Genomic DNA, 22,401 nt, shown 5'->3' with positions numbered 1-22,401 from the left:
ATTAGCCCCTTCCTCAGACATACAAAATACAATACGTTCACATAATTGGAATAAAACTTTGAAAAGTCCTGGTGAGTGCACTCTTCATTACTTTCTATATATATATATGTGTGTGTGTGTGTGTGTGTGTGTGTGTGTGTGTGTGTGTGTGCGCGTGTGTGTGTATGGGTGTATATCTGTGCGTGTGTCTGTGTGTGTATATGTGTGTGTGTGCGTTTGCATGTATGTGTGTGTATGAGTATATGCCTGTGTGTATATATGTGTGTGTATGGGTGTGTATATGTATTTGTGTGTTTGAGTGTCTGTGTGTGCTTGTGTATGTCTGTGTGTGAATGTGTGTATGAGTATATGTCTGTGTGTGTATCTGTGTGTGCGTGCGTATGTGTGCATGTCTGTGTGTGTGTGTGTGTGTGTATGTGTGTGTCTGTGTGTGCGTATGTGTGTGTGTGCCTGTGTGTATATATATGTGTGTGTGTATATATGTGTGTGTATCTGTTTATATGTGTGTGTCTGTGTGTGTAGTTGTAATACAATAGCTGATGCTATACCAGGTACATCATCAGTGATTACAGACGGAGAGTGTGTTATACACTGTTAGTATAGCTGTGATGACTCATTTGCTTGCTGATTGTCACTTATCTGTAAGAATGGCCATTATATGGGCACAGCATCTGCGGACTTTACTTATGTTGGCAGCACCAAGTGATTTGAATCCTCTGTACCCCTTCCAGTCATCCTAGGAGTTTTTTGCCTCCTCCCCCAGCCTGGCCCCACCTCCATGCTCAGTGCTGGGTACTTCCCTTCCAATGCTTAGCTCAGACTCATCCCCCCTGCAGGGCCCGATGTCAGTGCTGCTGTTGGGACACCTTGGCACAGTGCAGTAGGCAGGGCAGGGGGAGGTTGTTGCTGCTCATACAGCTGGGACACCTGGTCCAGGGCAGGTTACTACTGGGCACTGAGATACCCACTGCAAGTTGCACCTTCACCGGACTGAGTGCAGGAAGATCAGGGCAGACGAAGCGAGATCCTCTGGACAGGAGAGAGGGCATAATCTGGGCTGCAGGAGAGAATCATCTGTACAGGAGGAGAAACAGACTCTGACCAGGAGTTAAACTCTGGGCAGGAGAGAGTCTGACTTGGAGAGACCCTGGTAGAGAGGTGGCAAAGCCTGGGCAGGAGGAGGTGCAGAGACCGGCAGGAGCAGAGCTGGGAAACTGTCTTCATATCCCTACAAAGCTCAGCACACCCTGCCCCTGCAACTGGCATCAACGTGTGAGATCTGCGGAGCTGCCAGGCTGAAGCCCGGAGCTGGATTCGGACTTTAAGATGCTGGAGCTGACACTTTAGGACACATTCTGGACCTGGCACTAGGAATTAAACAGGACTGGGAGATCTCACAACACTTGTGCAATAGAGCTGCCCATCTGAGTGTGGGAATAGGAAATCACTAGCTGGCACCAGTCTGCACTTGACATCATGGCTTCATGGGCTGTAATTCACCCGGATCTCTGACATTGTACTCTGGATCTGGCTCTCTGGTACCCTGCAAGACCTGTTTTATCTCTCAGCTTACACTGGCACTGGCACCCTGAGCGCGGGCAGGGAGCAGCCGAGCTGTGGCAGGAGACTGCAGGCTGGTGAGGGGGGCACAGGGCTTGGAGTTGCCGTACTGTTGTGAGCATCAGAAGGTCCCGGAGCGCAGGGGGACATCCCAAAGAGCGTGGCCGAGGAACAATGACTTCAGCTCAGATCCCCTGCGCATCAGCACCCGCTGAGCTTCTTCTGGCTCTGCTGCTCAGCTGCGTCTTTGGCTCGTCCATAGCAGGTAAGTGGCCTCACACTGTAGGTCTGGACTGGGCACAGTGGGCAGCATAAAGCTGGGGAGCTACAATAACTATAAGTGAACCCATGTTTTGCTAATGAGTTTTTTTCCCTTAGCAAAGATCAATAACATCTTACACTTACAGCTGGGATTTATTACTTGCACCCACAGAAAGTAAATATATAAATGTTTTACTATTTATTCTCTAATCCCCTTATAGTAAATCTTGTCCATATCTATAATTCCTTAACTTCCAGAGAAGGCTTGAAAACATAGATTTGTAATGTGTTGATGCTCATAGGGCAGGCAAACACGGGGTTAAATATACTTACAATTTAGTTATCTCTATCTATCTATCTCTATCTGCCTCTGTGTCTGTCTAATCTATCTATACATCTACCTGTCTGTCTAATCTATCTGTCTATAGCCATCGTTTATCTACCTATCTCTATATCTTTACCCCGTTGGTGCAATTATCATGCAGGAGAAACAAACTTTATGTTGTTGTACTTTAGACACTAGTGTGGTTATGGGGCACTACTCTGTGTTTACATTTACTGATACATTGTTACCTGTATGAGATGCCACTGGCTGACTGGCAGCGAAGTGTATTGTGCAGTTTTCTAACAGAAGTAACAGATATATAAACCAAATCAGTAAACCTTTTATAACTGGTGTGCCATATACAGATGTACAGGTGTGCCATATACAGATGTACAGGTGTGCCATATACAGATATACATGTGTGCCATATACAGAGGTACAGATGTGCCATATACAGATGTACAGGTGTGCCATATACAGAGGTACAGATGTGCCATATACAGATGTACAGGTGTGCCATATACAGATGTACAGGTGTGCCATATACAGATGTAGAGGTGTGTCATATACAGATGTACAGGTGTGCCATATACAGATGTACAGGTGTGCCATATACAGAGGTACAGATGTGCCATATACAGATGTACAGGTGTGCCATATACAGATGTACAGGTGTGCCATATACAGATGTAGAGGTGTGTCATATACAGATGTACAGGTGTGCCATATACAGATGTACAGGTGTTCAATATACAGATGTACAGGCGTGCCATATACAGATGTACAGGTGTGTCATATACAGATGTACAGGTGTGCCATATACAGATGTACAGGTGTGCCATATACAGATGTACAGGTGTGTCATATACAGATGTACAGGTGTGTCATATACAGATGTACAGGTGTGCCATATACATATGTACAGGTGTGCCATATACAGATGTACAGGTGTGCCATATACAGATGTACAGGTGTGTCATATACAGATGTACAGGTGTGCCATATACAGATGTACAGGTGTGCCATATACAGATGTACAGGTGTGCCATATACAGCCTTGGTGTTATCTGGCTTAGCTTCCTTAGTGTCCCTGTGTGTCTCTAGTGTCCCTGTGTGTCTCTAGTGTCCCTGTGTGTCTCTAGTGTCCCTGTGTGTCTATAGTGTCCATGTGTGTCTATAGTGTCCCTGTGTGTCTCTAGTGTCCCTGTGTGTCTATAGTGTCCCTGTGTGTCTCTAGTGTCCCTGTGTGTCTCTAGTCTCCCTGTGTGTCTATAGTGTCCCTGTGTGTCTCTAGTGTCCCTGTGTGTTTAGATATTTCTTGTCCTTTGGTTTGATGCTGCTGCACTTCCCATGGCTGTGTTTTCAGATGCTAACTTGCTTCCCTGAGTTACAGACTCATCTCCACAGAGAATCTAATTAGACACCATTTTGCATGTCTCACTGAATAAAGTTGCTATGTGGGGGGAAAACAGTAATTGAAGTAATTATCCCATTTGCCCTTCACATTACTGACTCCTGCGGAGCACTGAGCACACATTGGTCATGTGTAGTGTAGCTGGGATGTTACTGTATCATACACTGGTTTTCCTGCTTATCTGTCACTGCACTCTGTTCTTCAATAAGTTATTAATAAAATGTCAATTCTGTTTGACTGGGTAGAATTTATCTTGTATTTGTATTTTATGTGTAGATTGTACCCTGGAGAGGAGCAGTCAGAAGTAATCTACAATATTTGGTTGCTGCAGCACAACACTAGAGAGTACATTTAAAATTGATTAAAGAATGTAAAAAATAAAAATAAAGTGGGTTGCAAATTTGCTAATATTGTTGTTTATATAAGTTTGATATATTTTGTTAACTAATGGTAAACTGGCAGCAGGGTCATAGGATATACAAATTATATTTGCTGAGGATGCAAATCACTTGTTCCTTTTCCGTTTTAGATGTTGATCCATTGGAAACACTGTTTATACAATTTCATCTGTCAAGAAAAACATTGTCTAAGTAAATGAGCTATTTGAATACGATGCAAATAAAGTTTCCTGCAGAGAAAATACTTGTGAGTGCAGCTTGTCACTTGCTCTGTACATTATAGCTGTATTTGCATGTGATGTAGGTGTAAATGGTAACAGAGTCACATCATTCTTAGTAATTCTATTTCTAAAAGTTTGTAATTCATGACATGTAAATAACTCCAAAATATCTATTAAAGGACAGAATAAAATAATAATGAAAACATATATTTCATCTATAGGGTGTAAAGACTAAATGTAGATGAAGCCCCTGGGGAATTAAAGGGTTAAACACATGGATTTCATCCATAATTTATCTCTCGTTTATAGATGATCAGATGTAGTGATCTCATCACACAAGAGATGTGAATTAGTTTGTGTCCCATTTATTGGTGAATTCCTTGCACTGTTATGTCCTCTAATAAGGATAATTATGCGTCTTTGTATATTATATAGTCATATACTTACTACACATATGTCCTCTAATTAATTATATAATATCTAAAGTATATTATAAAGTTGGAAAAAGAGTTCCAGTGCTCAAGGGGTTAACACACCACACTGATATTTATCTAAAATGGTTAACTATGCGATTTGTAATAGTGGCTTTTGTGCTAACAAGGAATCAACAAAAATGGCATGAAACAGTTAACAATAAATGAGGGGATGAGCTCTTGATAGAAAGGGTTGTTAGCGTATAGGCTACCTATAATTTCTAGATATCTGGCTTGGAAATGAGGCTACAATGTATTAGAACCAGGGGACATTCTTATTAATTAAATACATTCTAGAACTAGAATTGGTTAATCTAATATAGATGTTAGAAAATGATTAAGAAGAATTAGAGGAGGGAGTCAGAACAGTTACACTAACAAAGTTCAAGAATGTTTGAGAAATTCATAATGATAAATATGAAAAACATTTAAAAGAAATGAGTTTAGGATGTGGAAATACTATTGGGTTACAATTGTCTTTCCAATGAACAAATTTAGTGCATTTTTATAGACAAACAAAATATCAGTTGAGGAACAAATGGCTCCAAAAATGTGATGCATAGTTTCAAAGTTTTCTTATCAGACTCTGCTTGTTATATTAGGAATTCACTATCTTTAGAATGTCAGGGTAGGACACAGCTTGATAGAAAACAGGAGACAACAGGGCAGGTTTTAAATCTTCACTTTTGGCTCAAAACCCTGTGAAATACCCAGCATATGTCTATACAACACCCTTGCCTGGCTCCTGAAAATGTAGCTGGCTCTTAAATTTTTTTTTTTTTTTCTTGCTCCCAAGTTTTTACATTTGTCAAGGGCTGCTGTGGGATAAAATATCACCCCCACACATTTACAGCTTTGTTTTTTTTTGTGTGTCTGCAGTTCTTGAAGAATAATATTAACACTGCATATATTAGCACAAAGCAGTTCCTACTTTAAGTCTATTTTATCATTGCTATTGTGCTTTTAGTCTGAGAAAATGTAATCTTTGACTTTTCTTAAAATTGTGCTCATAATTCCCTTGTGGGTGCACCCTGCAAGATGCTGTGGTACAGGGAGACTGTAGCTGCTACAGATTACTCATACGAACAAAGATGCATTCATGAGAAAATAATAGGGTTGGACCCAATAACAAATATTGCAACGGCAGATGAAGAACTCAAAGTAGGCTTTGCTTTTTGTTCTCTTCAATTATAAGCAGCCACTGTGATCCTTAAAGGGATTTTAAACCCAACTTTTTTATTTTATGATTCAGATAGAGTATGACATTTTAAGCAGCTTTCTAATTTACTCATATTATCAATTTTCCTTTGTTTTCTTGGAGCTTGATTTATCAATCCATGGCTGACAGGGGCGTACATATTCACCCCTGTCTGCCCAAACTTTCCTTTGGCGGGCAGGAATCCGCTGCCACAATTTAACAATGCACACAAGCGCTTCTTTGCTCTCGCGTGCAACCCACCCCCTGCCAGCGCACAACCAATCACATGTGAGTAGGGGCTGTCAATATTCCTGGTCGGACGAGACTGGGCAGGTTTAAATTTTCCACCTAATAGGTGGAGAACAGGGTAGGGAAGCTGCTTGATAAATACTGACTGCAGCTTGTCTTGTTCTGATGACCGCTGCTTGATAAATACTGACTGCAGGTTCTCTTGTGTCTAATGACTGCTGCTTGTTAAATACTGACTGCAGGTTCTCTTGTGTCTGATGACCGCTGCTTGATAAATACTGACTGCAGGTTCACTTGTGTCTGATGACTGCTGCTTGATAAATACTGACTGCAGGTTCTCTTGTGTCTGATGACCGCTGCTTGATAAATACTGACTGCAGGTTCCCTTGTGTCTGATGACCACTGCTTGATAAATACTGCCTGCAGGTTCTCTTGTGTCTGATTACCGCTGCTTGATAAATACTGACTGCAGGTTCTCTTGTGTCTGATGACCGCTGCTTGATAAATACTGACTGCAGGTTCCCTTGTGTCTGATGACCACTGCTTGATAAATACTGCCTGCAGGTTCTCTTGTGTCTGATGACCTCTGCTTGATAAATACTGGCTGCAGGTTCTCTTGTGTCTGATGACTGCTGCTTGATAAATACTGACTGCAGGTTCTCTTGTGTCTGATGACCGCTGCTTGATAAATACTGACTGCAGGTTCTCTTGTGTCTGATGAACTGTGCTTGATAAATACTCACTGCAGGTTCTCTTGTGTCTGATGACCGCTGCTTGATAAATACTGACTGCAGGTTCTCTTGTGTCTGATGACCGCTGCTTGATAAATACTGACTGCAGGTTCTCTTGTGTCTGATGACTGCTGCTTGTTAAATACTAACTGCAGGTTCTCTTGCGTCTGATGACTGCTGCTTGATAAATACTGACTGCAGGTTCTCTTGTGTCTGATGACCTCTGCTTGATAAATACTGACTGCAGGTTCTCTTGTGTCTGATGAACTGTGCTTGATAAATACTCACTGCAGGTTCTCTTGTGTCTGATGACCGCTGCTTGATAAATACTGACTGCAGGTTCTCTTGTGTCTGATGAACTGTGCTTGATAAATACTCACTGCAGGTTCTCTTGTGTCTAATGACCGCTGCTTGATAAATACTGACTGCAGGTTCTCTTGTGTCTGATGAACTGTGCTTGATAAATACTCACTGCAGGTTCTCTTGTGTCTGATGACCGCTGCTTGATAAATACTGACTGCAGGTTCTCTTGTGTCTGATGACTGCTGCTTGTTAAATACTAACTGCAGGTTCTCTTGTGTCTGATGACTGCTGCTTGTTAAATACTGACTGCAGGACTGGTTTTTACGCCTGCAAGTATATTTTTTTTTATCTTTGATAATAAATATGTAAAAGGAGAGTATGCTTTAATAATAACAGCAATACAAATTGCTAGGAATTTAATTTTCCGGCATTGGAAATCTAAAAAGTACCCGAGTTTAGCGGATTTTGCCCAAAAAATGACTGTCCAATTAATTATAGAACAATTGAATTTAGAGCCAAATAAAGAAAGCCAAGCTAGAGATTTTTACACAAAATGGGCAGATATCATTAAACTACAACCATCGGTGATACAAGTAGATATTTTGAAATCTTTGCATAAAGCAGGTTTTATACCCCCATGAGAGACATAGCATTGGATAAAATTATATAGTTAGACTAGATTTGACCTAATGAGGTTGACTGTGGTCTAGTTCTCTACCCCTAGTTTGATATATAGTTGTAGTTTCCTGGGTCTTATCTATTTTTATTTTTTATTTTTTTCTTGTTTGTTTTGGTTTATTATAAAACAGGTCCTGAAAATTCCCAATTCATGTACTATAAGTAACTGGTTACAGGTTACCTTGATAAGGCAAGATAATGTTATATATGGATCATGTTAATCGAAGCATTGTAAGGATATTTATTACGTGTGTTATGTGATCCTGTTATGGATTCCTTATATTTATGCCTTTTTTTTCCTTTCTTTCGTGATTGTATGATTTGTATCATGAATTGGTATTTAAATAAAGATTTAAAAAAAATAAAAAAAATAATGCTAATACTACTACTTATAATAATTCTATTACTACTAATAATAATAATAATAATAATAATACTAATACTTATAATAATTCTAATACTACTACTACTACTAATAATAATAATACTAATACTTATAATAATTCTAATACTAATAATAATAATAATAATACTAATACTACTACTTATAATAATTCTAATAATAATAATAATAATACTACTACTTACAATAATTCTAATACTACTAATAATAATAATACTAATACCACTACTTATAATAATTCTAATACTACTACTAATTCTAATAATACTACTACTAATACTAATTCTAATACTACAGTACTAATAATAATAATAATACTAATACTACTACTTTTAATCATTCTAATACTAATAGGAATACTACGGGCTGGATTTATCAACCCTTCGCCTCTCTGCGACTGCAGCTTCTCACAAGAGAACCTGCAGTCATGATTTGTCAAGCAGCGGTCCCTACCCTCTTCTCGTCCGACCGGAAAGATTGACAGCTCCTGCCCGCACGTTATTGGTTGTGCGCTGGCAAGGGGGCTGCATTGGACACAAGCTCAAAATAACCCTTGCATGCAATGTTAAATTCTGCCAGGGGAACTCTGTCTGCTAGAGGCGAGCTGCGGCGGATATATGCGCATATGTACGCCCCTTTCCGCCATAGCTTGATAAATCAAGCCCTAATACTACTAATAATAATACTAATACTACTACTAATAATAATAATAATAATCAAAATCATAATAATACTACTAATAATATTAATACTACTACTAATACTAAGAAGAGTCCTGGAACTGCCATGGTAAACCTGAACATGTTATCAATAGGCACTGATCTATCTCGTATCTCATGTATATCATGCTACAGAGCTGACTCTCACATCTCTCTATTCTTTAATGAATGGGCATGAATTATTATTTTTATTTTAGCACTTAGTGCATGCATACAGTTATGTGTTTAAACTCATAAATAAAATGAGATTGAGGGCAGCAATGCACTACTGGGAGCTAGCTTAACATATCTGGTGAGTCATTGACAAGAGGCATATATATGTATCACCAATCAGCAGCTAACTCCCAGTAGCACGCCTGCTCCTGAGCCTACGTAGGTATGCTTTTCTGTAAAGGATAAAAAGATAACAATGTCAATTTGATAATATAAATACACTAATAAAATATCTTGGGATTTCATGCTTTATCTGATCCATAAAAGTTTAATTTTGACTTTCATGTCCCTTTATCATGTAAAAATAAGCACTAAATGCTACAGGGTCTTGGTGTGTATTTTGTAGGGACAGCAAAACTTGTTAACATTTAGGAGCCAGTAAGACTATTTAGGAGCCAGTAAGACTATTTAGGAGCCAGTAAAACTATTTAGGAGCCAGGAAGACTATTTAGGAGCCAGTAAGACTATTTAGGAGCCAGTAAGACTATTTAGAAGACAGTAAGACGACTAAGGAGCCAGTATGACTATTTAGGAGCCAGTAAGACTATTTAGAAACCAGTAAGACTATTTAGTAGCCAGTAAGACTATTTAGAAACCAGTAAGACTATTTAGGAGCCAGTAAGACTATTTAGGAGCCATTAAGACTATTTAGTAGCCAGTAAGACTATTTAGAAACCAGTAAGACTATTTAGGAGCCAGTAAGACTATTTAGGAGCCAGTAAGACTATGTAGGAACTAGTAAGACTATTTAGAAGCCAGTAAGACTTTTTAGGAGCCAGTAAGACTATTTAGGAGCCAGTAACACTATTTAGGAGCCAGTAAGACTATTTAGTAGCCAGTAAGACTATTTTGAAACCAGTAAGACTATTTTGAAACCAGTAAGACTATTTAGTAGCCAGTAAGACTATTTAGGAGCCAGTAAGACTATTTAGGAGCCATTAAGACTATTTAGTAGCCAGTAAGACTATTTAGGAGCCAGTAACACTATTTAGGAGCCAGTAAGACTATTTAGGAGCCAGTAAGACTATTTAGTCGCCAGTAAGACTATTTTGAAGCCAGTAAGACTATTTAGTAGCCAGTAAGACTATTTAGAAACCAGTAAGACTATTTAGGAGCCAGTAACACTATTTAGGAGCCAGTAAGACTATTTAGTAGCCAGTAAGACTATTTAGAAACCAGTAAGACTATTTAGGAGCCAGTAAGACTATTTAGGAGCTAGTAAGACTATTTAGAAGCCAGTAAGACTTTTTAGGAGCCAGTAACACTATTTAGGAGCCAGTAAGACTATTTAGTAGCCAGTAAGACTATTTAGAAACCAGTAAGACTATTTAGTAGCCAGTAAGACTATTTAGAAACCAGTAAGACTATTTAGGAGCCAGTAAGACTATTTAGGAGCCAGTAACACTATTTAGGAGCCAGTAAGACTATTTAGGAGCCAGTAAGACTATTTAGGAGCCGTTAAGACTATTTAGGAGCCGTTAAGACTATTTAGTAGCCAGTAAGACTATTTAGAAACCAGTAAGACTATTTAGGAGCCAGTAAGACTATTTAGGAGCCAGTAAGACTATTTAGGAGCTAGTAAGACTATTTAGAAGCCAGTAAGACTTTTTAGGAGCCAGTAAGACTATTTAGAAGCCAGTAAGACTATTTAGGAGCCAGTAAGACTATTTAGAAACCAGTAAGACTATTTAGAAACCAGTAAGACTATTTAGGAGCCAGTAAGACCTTTTAGGAGCCAGCAAGACTATTTAGAAGCCAGTAAGACTTTTTAGGAGCCAGTAAGACTATTTAGAAGCCAGTAAGACTATTTAGGAGCCAGTAAGACTATTTAGAAGACAGTAAGACTATTTAGGAGCCAGTAAGACTATTTAGGAGCCAGTAAGACTTTTTAGGAGCCAGTAAGACTATTTAGGAGCCAGTAAGACTACTAATGAGCCAGTAAGAGTATTTAGAAGACAGTAAGACTATTTATGAGCCAGTAAGACTATTTAGAAGCCAGTAAGACTATTTAGGAGCCAGTGAGACTATTTAGGAGCCAGACATAATTTTAAGAGCCAAACCGTGGTATTTAAATATAGATATATAAAATGGATAACAATCCAAAATGTTAGGAGCCAGGGGTAAAATTCTAAGAGCCAGAGGCTCCCTGGTTCCTGGGTTTGTTGAACCCTGTTAAGGATGGTACTGGTTCTTTTTTATGAAGTATTTGCAATTAGATTTATTAAAGCTTGCAATAAAGTTTCTCTGAGCTTGACCAGTTTGCAAACTGTGGTGCAAACTCTATTCTAATAACCATGTGTTTAACAAACTTTACATCAAGGTTAATTCATATGAAGTCATTTTTTTTTAAAGGGACACTAAACCCAATATTTTTCTTTCATGATTCAGATAGAACATACAAATGTAAACACGCTCCCAGTTTACTTCTATTATCAAATGTGCTTCATTCTCTTGGTATCACTTGTTGAAGTGGCAGCTAGCTGAACACCTCAGGTGAGACAATACAGGAGACAAATGTGTGTAGCCACCAATCAACAGCCAGCTTCCAGTAGTGTAGGATATGAACATATTTTTTAACAAAGGATACCAAGTGAACAAAATACATTTGAAGATAGAGGCAAACTTAAAAGTGTATTAATAGTACACCCTCTGTCTTAAAGGACCATTGAATGCAGTAGAACTGCATAATCCACAAATGCACAATAAAAAGACAATACAATAGCACTTACTCTGAATTTCAACTGATCAGTATTTTTGTTTTTTTTCTGAGAAATTTTAAAGACTGGTACCATAACCACACCCCTTTATCATGTGACAGCCATCAGCAAATCACAGATTCATAGACGTATACACTGTGAGCTCTTGCACATGCTCATTATGAACTGGTGCCTCAGAAAGTGTGCTTGTAGAAAGACTAAACACAAAATGATAACGGATTTAAAGGGACATTGTACATTAGATTTTTCTTTGCATAAATGTTTTGTAGATGAACCATTTATATAGCCCATGTGAGAGTGTTTTTGTAAAATTGTATAGTTTTGCTTATTTTTAAATAAATTGTGCTGATTCTCAGACTCCCAACCAAACCCCAATGTTTTAGATGTATACTGATGTCTACAGACTCAAGCTGGCTCCTGTTTGTCTAATGGGTCGTTTCATATACAGGGAAGGGGGAGTGTCTGCTCATCTTGATTTCCCAGTCCCTTTCACTGGGTGTCCCAGCCTAATCTCATCCACACTGCTAAACTTGGAGCTTCTAAAAGGTTTTATAATGGATGTTTAGATCAGTATCTGTGCATATTCTTCTTTATAGTACTGTCTATTACATGCAAATTAAAATTTGTGTATACTGTCCCTTTAAATTGGAAAGTTGATTAAAATTTGTATACTCTGTCTGAACCATGGAAGTTTAATTTTGACTTTAGTGTGACTCTAATCATATAAGTTTAATTTTGTCTCTCCTATTACTTTAAGTATGTTATGAATAGGTCTGTAACCGTTTGTAAGCTGAGCTAGATATACAATCAGATTCTCCAACGTCACCTACTCTTTCTTATTTTATATAACTTTTTACCTATAAAGAATGAAGATATGACGGAGCTTCTGTGAAACATTTCATAGCACAGTAACTGGAGAGAATGGGAATGTTATTAGTGAATCTAGTCAAATGTGATGCAGGCCTGGAGCAAAAGACAGCAGATATTGTGCTTAGCCTCAATACTACATGTTGTAGGATAGAGAAAACTGATTTCTCAAGCAAAAAATGTGTGATATTATTTATTATATGATCAGGAATCGATCACGGTACAATTATCTCAATACCAACAATCTATATTAGGCAGCCCTCCTATTAATGATTATACAAATATAGTTAATCTTTCTTCATTTACATTGAATCTCCAACACATTAAGCTATTGGAGAAAAGTTTAAGTTTTTGTCCCAGTTCCAGTCATGATCCATTTGAGGTAACAAAAGATCTCCACCTCTTTGCCCATAAGCTAGCCTTACAGAAAATCATGGCACCTAGAACAACGATTGATTTGTCTATTAAAAAGGATAGGGAAGCTGTAAATAATTTGGAAAGCCTTTTGAATGATCAAGATAATAGTAATAGAACTGAGATTATGCCAAAGACTGGCTTCAGGAAGAAGTCCACATATATGCCTACTTTTTCTTCAATACCAAACATTGCTATTTTTGTTCAAAATGTTTCTGAGGAAATTAATCATATCCAAATGACTGGAATTGTTAGTGAGAACTTAAATCCTAGAGAGCGAATTGCTCTAAATTAACTAATTAATCACAAAGAATTGGTCATAAAACCGTCCGACAAAGGCGGGAATGTGGTCATTTTGGATCAGAAATATTATATTTAGGAGGCCATACATCAGCTATCAGAAATAGAACAGTATCAAAAAGTTAGTAATGATGATTTCTTTAAATCACATAATGAATTATTATTTCTTCTCAATGACGCGCAAAGGGAAGACGTAATATCTAGCCAGGAATTTGGCTCTCTCTATAAGATTTCAGTATTCTACTCGATCCCCAAACTCCACAAGTCATTGAAAAAACCTCCCGGCCGTCCTAATATTTCTGGAATAGGCGGCCCTACAGAAGGCATTAGTAAATATGTGGACTCCTTCTTGCAGCCATTCTTATCAGAATTAAGAACTTTCGTACAGGATTCAACTGATGTGATTAAAAAACTTGATGGTATAACCACTTCTAAAGATACCCTGCTAGTTTCCTTAGATGTTGAGTCACTATACTCGTCGATTCATCATAATGTAAGTATCAATGCATGTAAAACTTTCTTAAAAACCATGGGCTCAGACTTTGACACTCATACTCAATTTGTTGTTAAACTTTGTTGTTAAACTGTTGGACTTTGTTTTTAAAAATAACATCTTCATGCTTGACGGTAAATATTATAAACAGGTTTGCGGTACCGCCATGTGGGCTACACCCTATGATCAATTTCTGCTATTACACAGAATATGTTCTAACCAGTATTCATTTGACAAACAGGCAAAGGAAATGGCAGAAAGTTTTTAAGATCGTGGCTACTCAAAGTGAACAGTGAAGAGAGCTCATTAGAAGACTAAATCCCATGATAGACAGAACCTTTTATATGGGCAAAGAGAACAGCTCTATTCTTAATAAAAAAAATGGTATTTATTATCTAATGATGACACTCTCTATGAGTATGTTGGGAATTACCCTCAGATGACTGCACATACAGCAAACAACCTAAAAGACCTTCTGGTTAAAAGTGAATTTACTAAGACTACTCCAGACAATTGGCTGACAGCCCAAGCACAAATAATTGTTGGATGCTCTCTGTGCAATTACTGTGTATGTTGTGAATTTGTCAAATGGACAAAAACTTTTTGAACCACCACAGGAACAAAACATAAAACTAAATATTTCATTAATTGTTCAACAACTGGGGTCATCTATCGTGCCCATGTTTTTACGTGGGGAAATGGTATAGGGAATTTAGATCACGCATTTACTGAACACAGAGATGATATCAAGTATCTAAATATAGATAGCACAATTGCAAGACAATTTGCACAGCACCATGAGTCCAAGATGGATGGTTTGGAATTCATTGGAATTGAACATGTTTAGCAGAGACAAGGGTGAAACATTGACACTATATTACTACAAAAGGAAACAAGGTGGATTTTTAATCTACAAACATTGTCCCCAATAGGACTCAACAAGAAGATGGAATTTGCCTTTTTTTTGCCAAAATGTTAGTATAAGTAAAGATCTAAACTTGTTAGTCTCTTTGTTAGTATCCCTTTCTATTGCCTTCATTTCCTCTGCCTTTATGAAGTTTGAAGCCTCAGCAGTAAAGCATTTGCAAAAATAGTAAAAAATTATTATTTTCTGAATATAGTTATTCATGCATTTATCTAAGTAGTGAAAAGAGAAAAGAAAGCGCCTCATAGTGCAGATATCTCTATGCAGTGTAAAGGTATAGTATAAACCAAAAAGCAGGTACTCACAAGCGGAGTGGCACTTTACGTTGAAAAAGTGCAGACAAGCAGGCTGACATTCCCAGCAGTTAGTACGCTGACCAATGCAGTATGGTGTAGGTCCGTGTGCGTCTCACGGTCAGGATGGCCTCCGGTATAGCCCTGATGGTATTAGGAATCGTACTCAGCAAGGGCTATACCGGAGGCCATCCTGACCGTGAGACGCACACGGACCTACACCATACTGCATTGGTCAGCGTACTGATTGCTGTGAATGTCAGCCTGCTTGTCTGCACTTTTTCAACGTAAAGTGCCACTCCGCTTGTGAGTACCTGCTTTTTGGTTTATACTATACCTTTACACTGCATAGAGATATCTGCACTATGAGGCACTCTCTTTTCTCTTTCACTACTTAGATATCTGAGTCACCGACAGCACCAAGAGAAGCAGCCTCGCCACACAGAAAGTTTTTTGGATTCTCTCAAGATCACTATCTAATAACGGACTTTTGGGTTTGCATCAACAATTTATGTTGGAACTTTTTCTCATTTTATATCAACAGTGACCGTTACTTATCACATATATATTGGCTATTTTAAAAAAAAAATTAGTTGATTCTAGACATCACTGTGTGTATATATTATTTTTATTTTCATTTTATTTTTATATATTTTTTCGTGACACAACAAAAGATTTAATATTGACCTTCACTTCTTTACTGCCACTATTCTTTAGGGGAATATTTTTCAGCAACCTACACCAATCGTTCTACCAAATAGACACATTTTTTTGGCGCACCCTATTTATATATTTTTAGAAAATATATAACCCCCTTCTCCTCATTCATGCATTTATCCAATTCATGTAGGAAGACTGAACCATATTTGATAAATTGAGAAGTTAATTAAATGTTTTTGCTTTTTTAATTTATTAATTTATTTATATTTTGTACATATTTAGTATTAAGTTATTCACACCGTTAATTTTTGTTTAATCTGTGTAGTTTTGTGTATATGTTATTGTCTTGTTTTTGTCCTCATTCATTATCAGTATTTCAACAAGTTTGATCGATAGTGTTCATCTTTTGAAACTATTGAAATAGCGAACATTCTGTATTGCATTAAGAACTTTAAAAAAATCAGCTGCAAAATTATGAATATCGTCACATGACCCAGATGGCCAATAAGAGGACGAACTCTTCATCTGACATCATCCCCCGAAAGAAGCTCCTCGCTGCAATTTGAAAGGAGCGGAATGTAGGTGTGCAGCTCTTATTGCGTGAGTCCCCTTACTGTCTCCGGATTCATTATTGGCGACCGTGTTGAAGCGGAGTGAGCCGTGACACCTTGGGACACCAGATATAAGCGAAGTAACAGGTATTTCATCCTAGACCGGTGGAGTTGGCTATGTGCTGACGGTGGTCTGACCAGTGGAGTGGATTTGCTAACAGCAGTCTGCCTAACATTATCCTGTTGGTCTCCCTTGGTGCTCACGTGGACACTTTCTATCTGGTCTATACAAACGGAGCTTACATTTCGAGTACTTACTCACTTGCTTTGAGTGCTAAATGCTGCTTGCTTGCTGAACTTTAATTACTATGGTGCACCATATTAAACTCTCTAAGCCAGCTTGTTCTGCTTTCTTGTGAGGGACCCATGTGTTTTGTTTGTCTGTCTGTCTTGATGTTTTTTATATATATGCATGTTTCAATTTTTATATTAATGATTACATTAATGTTTTTTGCATTTACCAAACTGTCCCTGTGAATAATTTTAGATAGTTGGTGTTCTATATCCCTGGTCTCTTAGATGTCCCTTATTTTGGTCCTATATACAATTTCTATATATGATTTTATTTATTGTTTATTTATTTTTACAGTAATAGATAGTCACCATTTTAGGGAAACTTTTAATTGTTTAGTATAAATAAACATTTTGTTTTAAACTTTAATGTACAAGTAATAAAAAAAATGAAAATAATGAGTTTCCTGTTTGTGAGCACAGTATTTACAGTTTGCCATGTAAGACAACTAATTTGCAGTATAACGTTATGTCACACTGAACAGCAGCGATTTAATATTCTGCTGGCAAATTCTGTGTCAGATTAAATTGATGTTTCAATAATGTTGGATTAGAGGAAATTAATGCAAACGCGTACATTAGTGATATTAGTAATGCTATTGAGAAGGTGAAATTGATGTGAGTCAAATAAAGAAGTGACGCATTCTATTAAACCATGTGCGATAGCGAACACAACCTGCTTCGTCTCCTTGCTCTGCCCATGTAACTGTGTGTTGAATAGTAACATTATGGGCTAGATTATAAGTGGAGTGCATATTTATATTTGCTGCCAATCTTTGCGTGATTTACCCCCTTTGTTGCGCTAGTTCTCATGAGAACGAGACTCCCATTGAAGCCTATGGAAGAGCGCTATATTGAGCACATAGCATCTAAGCAATGTGAATGAAAGGCTGTGTTCACATTGCAGCTAACTTGTAATACCAGCATTTGCAATACATTTATGTGTAATACAATACATTTACGTGCACTGGTATCACTTAGTAAAACGGAAATATTGCTTTCGAAAGTGAGATAAATTTGTGCTCCACTTGTAATCTAGGCCTATGTGTGATGTGATAAAATTGTCATTTCCATTATGTAGTGAGAAAGAAAAAAAAAAAGAGGAATTTATATAAAATGGCCTGGTATATTAAAATGAAGTTATAACAAAGAGATAGACTATAAAACAGAATAATTAGCTAAAAAAAATATTTACAAAAGTTTGGTCAGCCTATCTTTCTAAACTTTGAAATTGTTTATTTTGTATCACTGGAAGCTGTAAATACTTGTGTTGTGAGATATACCTTCTATTTCCTGAACATTTAATACATTTGTATTGTGTCACATTTACTCTAATCCACTTTGTCAAGTAAAAACATGACCTCGTCCTCTTGTTCCAATTTTCTTCTGTTAGATACAATTCTGTATTATCTCACGTAATATATAAACATTATTATATTGCTTTTATTATATGCCAACATATTCTGACTGCACAAGTATAGGGTACAGCAAATGAAGATTCTCACAGAGAATGATTTGAGTACTCTGGTGCAAATATAGCTTACAATCTAATTGGTGTTTGTTAGATCAAAATGAAGGGAGCATAGCTTAATAGTCATAAATATAAGTGTGTCAGAGCCATAGAGCGATAACCTGAGAAAACTTATACAGCAACAGCACAAATCAGGAAACACTCAGCATCTGATATCCTAGCTCTCAATTTCCTTAAGTGAGTGAAATATAATTGCATCAGGTCCAAATATAGGCCCTGCTGGCCTGAGAAAAAAACTCTATCAGACGATCTAATTGTTACAACATCCTTTATTTCAGAGAAACAATTTCTCATGCTCTAAATGTTATTCAGGAACATATATCTGTTCTCCAGTAAAATTTGTATAAAGGATTCCAATTTGTTTGCATTGTACAGTTTGTGCCTCACTGTAACTTAGCATCAAAGACCAGACTGAAATGTATAAAAAAATATCCTAAGAACTTATTATCAACAACACACTTTGAAAACTGGTAAACTATTAGGAGCAAATTATGGAGCACTTTTATGAAGCTGAATATCAGATGTAGAATGAAACAAAGCTTTTCAGTTACTGGGCAGCTTTAATTAACTGAAATAACCCGATTTATCCAGCCAAGGAAAAAGAAAGACACATACACTTTCATCTCTATAAAGTTATATACACACATAAATATACACACATATACATATATATACACACATATACATATATATACACACACATATACATATATATACACACACATATACATATATATACACACACATATACATATATATACACACACATATACATATATATACACACACATATACATATATATACACACACATATACATATATATATATATATATACACACATATACATATATATACACACACATAAATATACACACATATACATATATATACACACACATATACATATATATACACACACATATACATATATATACACACACATATACATATATATACACACACATATACATATATATACACACACATATACATATATATACACACACATATACATATATATACACATACATATACATATATATACACACACATATACATATATATATATATATACACACATATACATATATATACACACACATAAATATACACACATATACATATATACACACATATAAATATACACACATATACATATATACACACACATAAATATACACACACATAAATATACACACATATACATATATATACACACACATAAATATACACACATATACATATATACACACACATAAATATACACACATATACATATATACACACATATAAATATACACACATATACATATATACACACACATAAATATACACACACATAAATATACACACATATACATATATATACACACACATAAATATACACACATATACATATATACACACACATAAATATACAGACATATACATATATACACACACATAAATATACACACATATACATATATATACACACACATAAATATACACACATATAAATATACACACATATACATATATATATACACACATATACATAAATATACACACATATAAATATACACACATATACATAAATATACACACATATACATATATACACACACATAAATATACACACATATACATATATACACACACATAAATATACACACATATACATATATATACACACACATAAATATACACACATATAAATATACACACATATACATATATATACACACATATACATAAATATACACACATATAAATATACACACATATACATAAATATACACACATATAAATATACACACATATACATAAATATACACACATATAAATATACACACATATACATAAATATACACACATATAAATATACACACATATAAATATACACACATATACATATATACACACACATAAATATATACACATATACATATATACACACACATAAATATACACACATATACATATATACACACATATAAATATACACACATATACATATATACACACACATAAATATACACACATATACATATATACACACACATAAATATATACACATATACATATATACACACACATAAATATACACACATATACATATATACACACACACATAAATATACACACATATACATATATACACACACATAAATATACACACATATACATATATACACACACATAAATATACACACATATAAATATATATATATACACACACATAAAGCTTTCATTTTGACTTTAGAGGCTATTTAAGTCTAGTCAGTTTTATACTGCCACACTTTGGGTTTTGCAGTGTTGCAGTAGTGCAGTGTTTTTCAACCAGTGTGCCGTGAGAGATCCTCAGGTGTGCCGCGGCAGACTGACAACAGTGTGACATATTTTTAAACTTTGCTTGTTTTTTACTCCCAGTGCAGGGGTAGTTTGTAGGAGGCATGGCATAACAGCACAATACATACAGTATGTGTGTGTTTGTGTGTATGTGTATATATATATGCTGTATTAGGCTACTACATACAGTATGTGTGTGTATGTGTGTATGTGTATATATATATATATATGTGCTGTATTAGGCTACTACATACAGTATGTGTGTGTTTGTGTGTATGTGTATATATATTATGCTGTATTAGGCTACTACATACAGTATGTGTGTGTTTGTGTGTATGTGTATATATATATGTGCTGTATTAGGCTACTACATACAGTATGTGTGTTTGTGTGTATGTGTATATATATATACTGTATTAGGCTACTACATACAGTATGTGTGTGTATGTGTGTATGTGTATATATATATGCTGTATTAGGCTACTACATACAGTATGTGTGTGTTTGTGTGTATGTATATATATATATATGTGCTGTATTAGGCTACTACATACAGTATGTGTGTGTTTGTGTGTATGTGTATATATATTATGCTGTATTAGGCTACTACATACAGTATGTGTGTGTTTGTGTGTATGTGTGTATATATATATGTGCTGTATTAGGCTACTACATACAGTATGTGTGTGTTTGTGTGTATGTGTATATATATATATGTGCTGTATTAGGCTACTACATACAGTATGTGTGTGTTTGTGTGTATGTGTATATATATATGTGCTGTATTAGGCTACTACATACAGTATGTGTGTGTGTGTGTGTATGTGTATATATATGTGCTGTATTAGGCTACTACATACAGTATGTGTGTGTTTGTGTGTATGTATATATATATATATGTGCTGTATTAGGCTACTACATACAGTATGTGTGTGTTTGTGTGTATGTGTGTATATATATATATGTGCTGTATTAGGCTACTACATACAGTATGTGTGTGTTTGTGTGTATGTGTATATATATTATGCTGTATTAGGCTACTACATACAGTATGTGTGTGTTTGTGTGTATGTGTGTATATATATATGTGCTGTATTAGGCTACTACATACAGTATGTGTGTGTTTGTGTGTATGTGTATATATATATATGCTGTATTAGGCTACTACATACAGTATGTGTGTGTTTGTGTGTATGTGTATATATATATGCTGTATTAGGCTACTACATACAGTATGTGTGTGTTTGTGTGTATGTGTGTATATATATATGTGCTGTATTAGGCTACTACATACAGTATGTGTGTGTTTGTGTGTATGTGTATATATATATGTGCTGTATTAGGCTACTACATACAGTATGTGTGTGTTTGTGTGTATGTGTGTATATATATATGTGCTGTATTAGGCTACTACATACAGTATGTGTGTGTTTGTGTGTATGTGTATATATATATGTGCTGTATTAGGCTACTACATACAGTATGTGTGTGTTTGTGTGTATGTGTATATATATATGTGCTGTATTAGGCTACTACATACAGTATGTGTGTGTTTGTGTGTATGTGTATATATATATGTGCTGTATTAGGCTACTACATACAGTATGTGTGTGTTTGTGTGTATGTGTATATATATATGTGCTGTATTAGGCTACTACATACAGTATTTGTGTGTATGTGTATATATATATGTGCTGTATTAGGCTACTACATACAGTATGTGTGTGTTTGTGTGTATGTGTATATATATATGTGCTGTATTAGGCTACTACATACAGTATGTGTGTGTTTGTGTGTATGTGTATATATATATATATATG

General features: G+C 36.0%; 1 protein-coding gene across 2 annotated transcripts in view; it reads left to right on the top strand.

Annotated features, from left to right (window-relative positions):
• Positions 1–816: 816 nt before the first annotated feature.
• Positions 817–22,401, top strand: part of UNC5B (unc-5 netrin receptor B) — a 253,403-nt gene continuing 231,818 nt past the window's right edge. For both annotated transcript variants that reach the window (XM_053692030.1, XM_053692029.1), the window contains exon 1: positions 817–1,825. In XM_053692030.1, coding sequence (XP_053548005.1) covers positions 1,735–1,825 — 91 coding nt within the window. In that variant the 5' untranslated portion in view covers positions 817–1,734. The remainder of the gene's footprint in view (positions 1,826–22,401) is intronic.

Source organism: Bombina bombina, chromosome 9 (assembly GCF_027579735.1).
Source record: "Bombina bombina isolate aBomBom1 chromosome 9, aBomBom1.pri, whole genome shotgun sequence".
NCBI lineage: Eukaryota > Metazoa > Chordata > Amphibia > Anura > Bombinatoridae > Bombina > Bombina bombina.
Note: the sequence above shows the minus strand (reverse complement) of the source record. Positions and strands in the feature narration are given on the sequence as shown.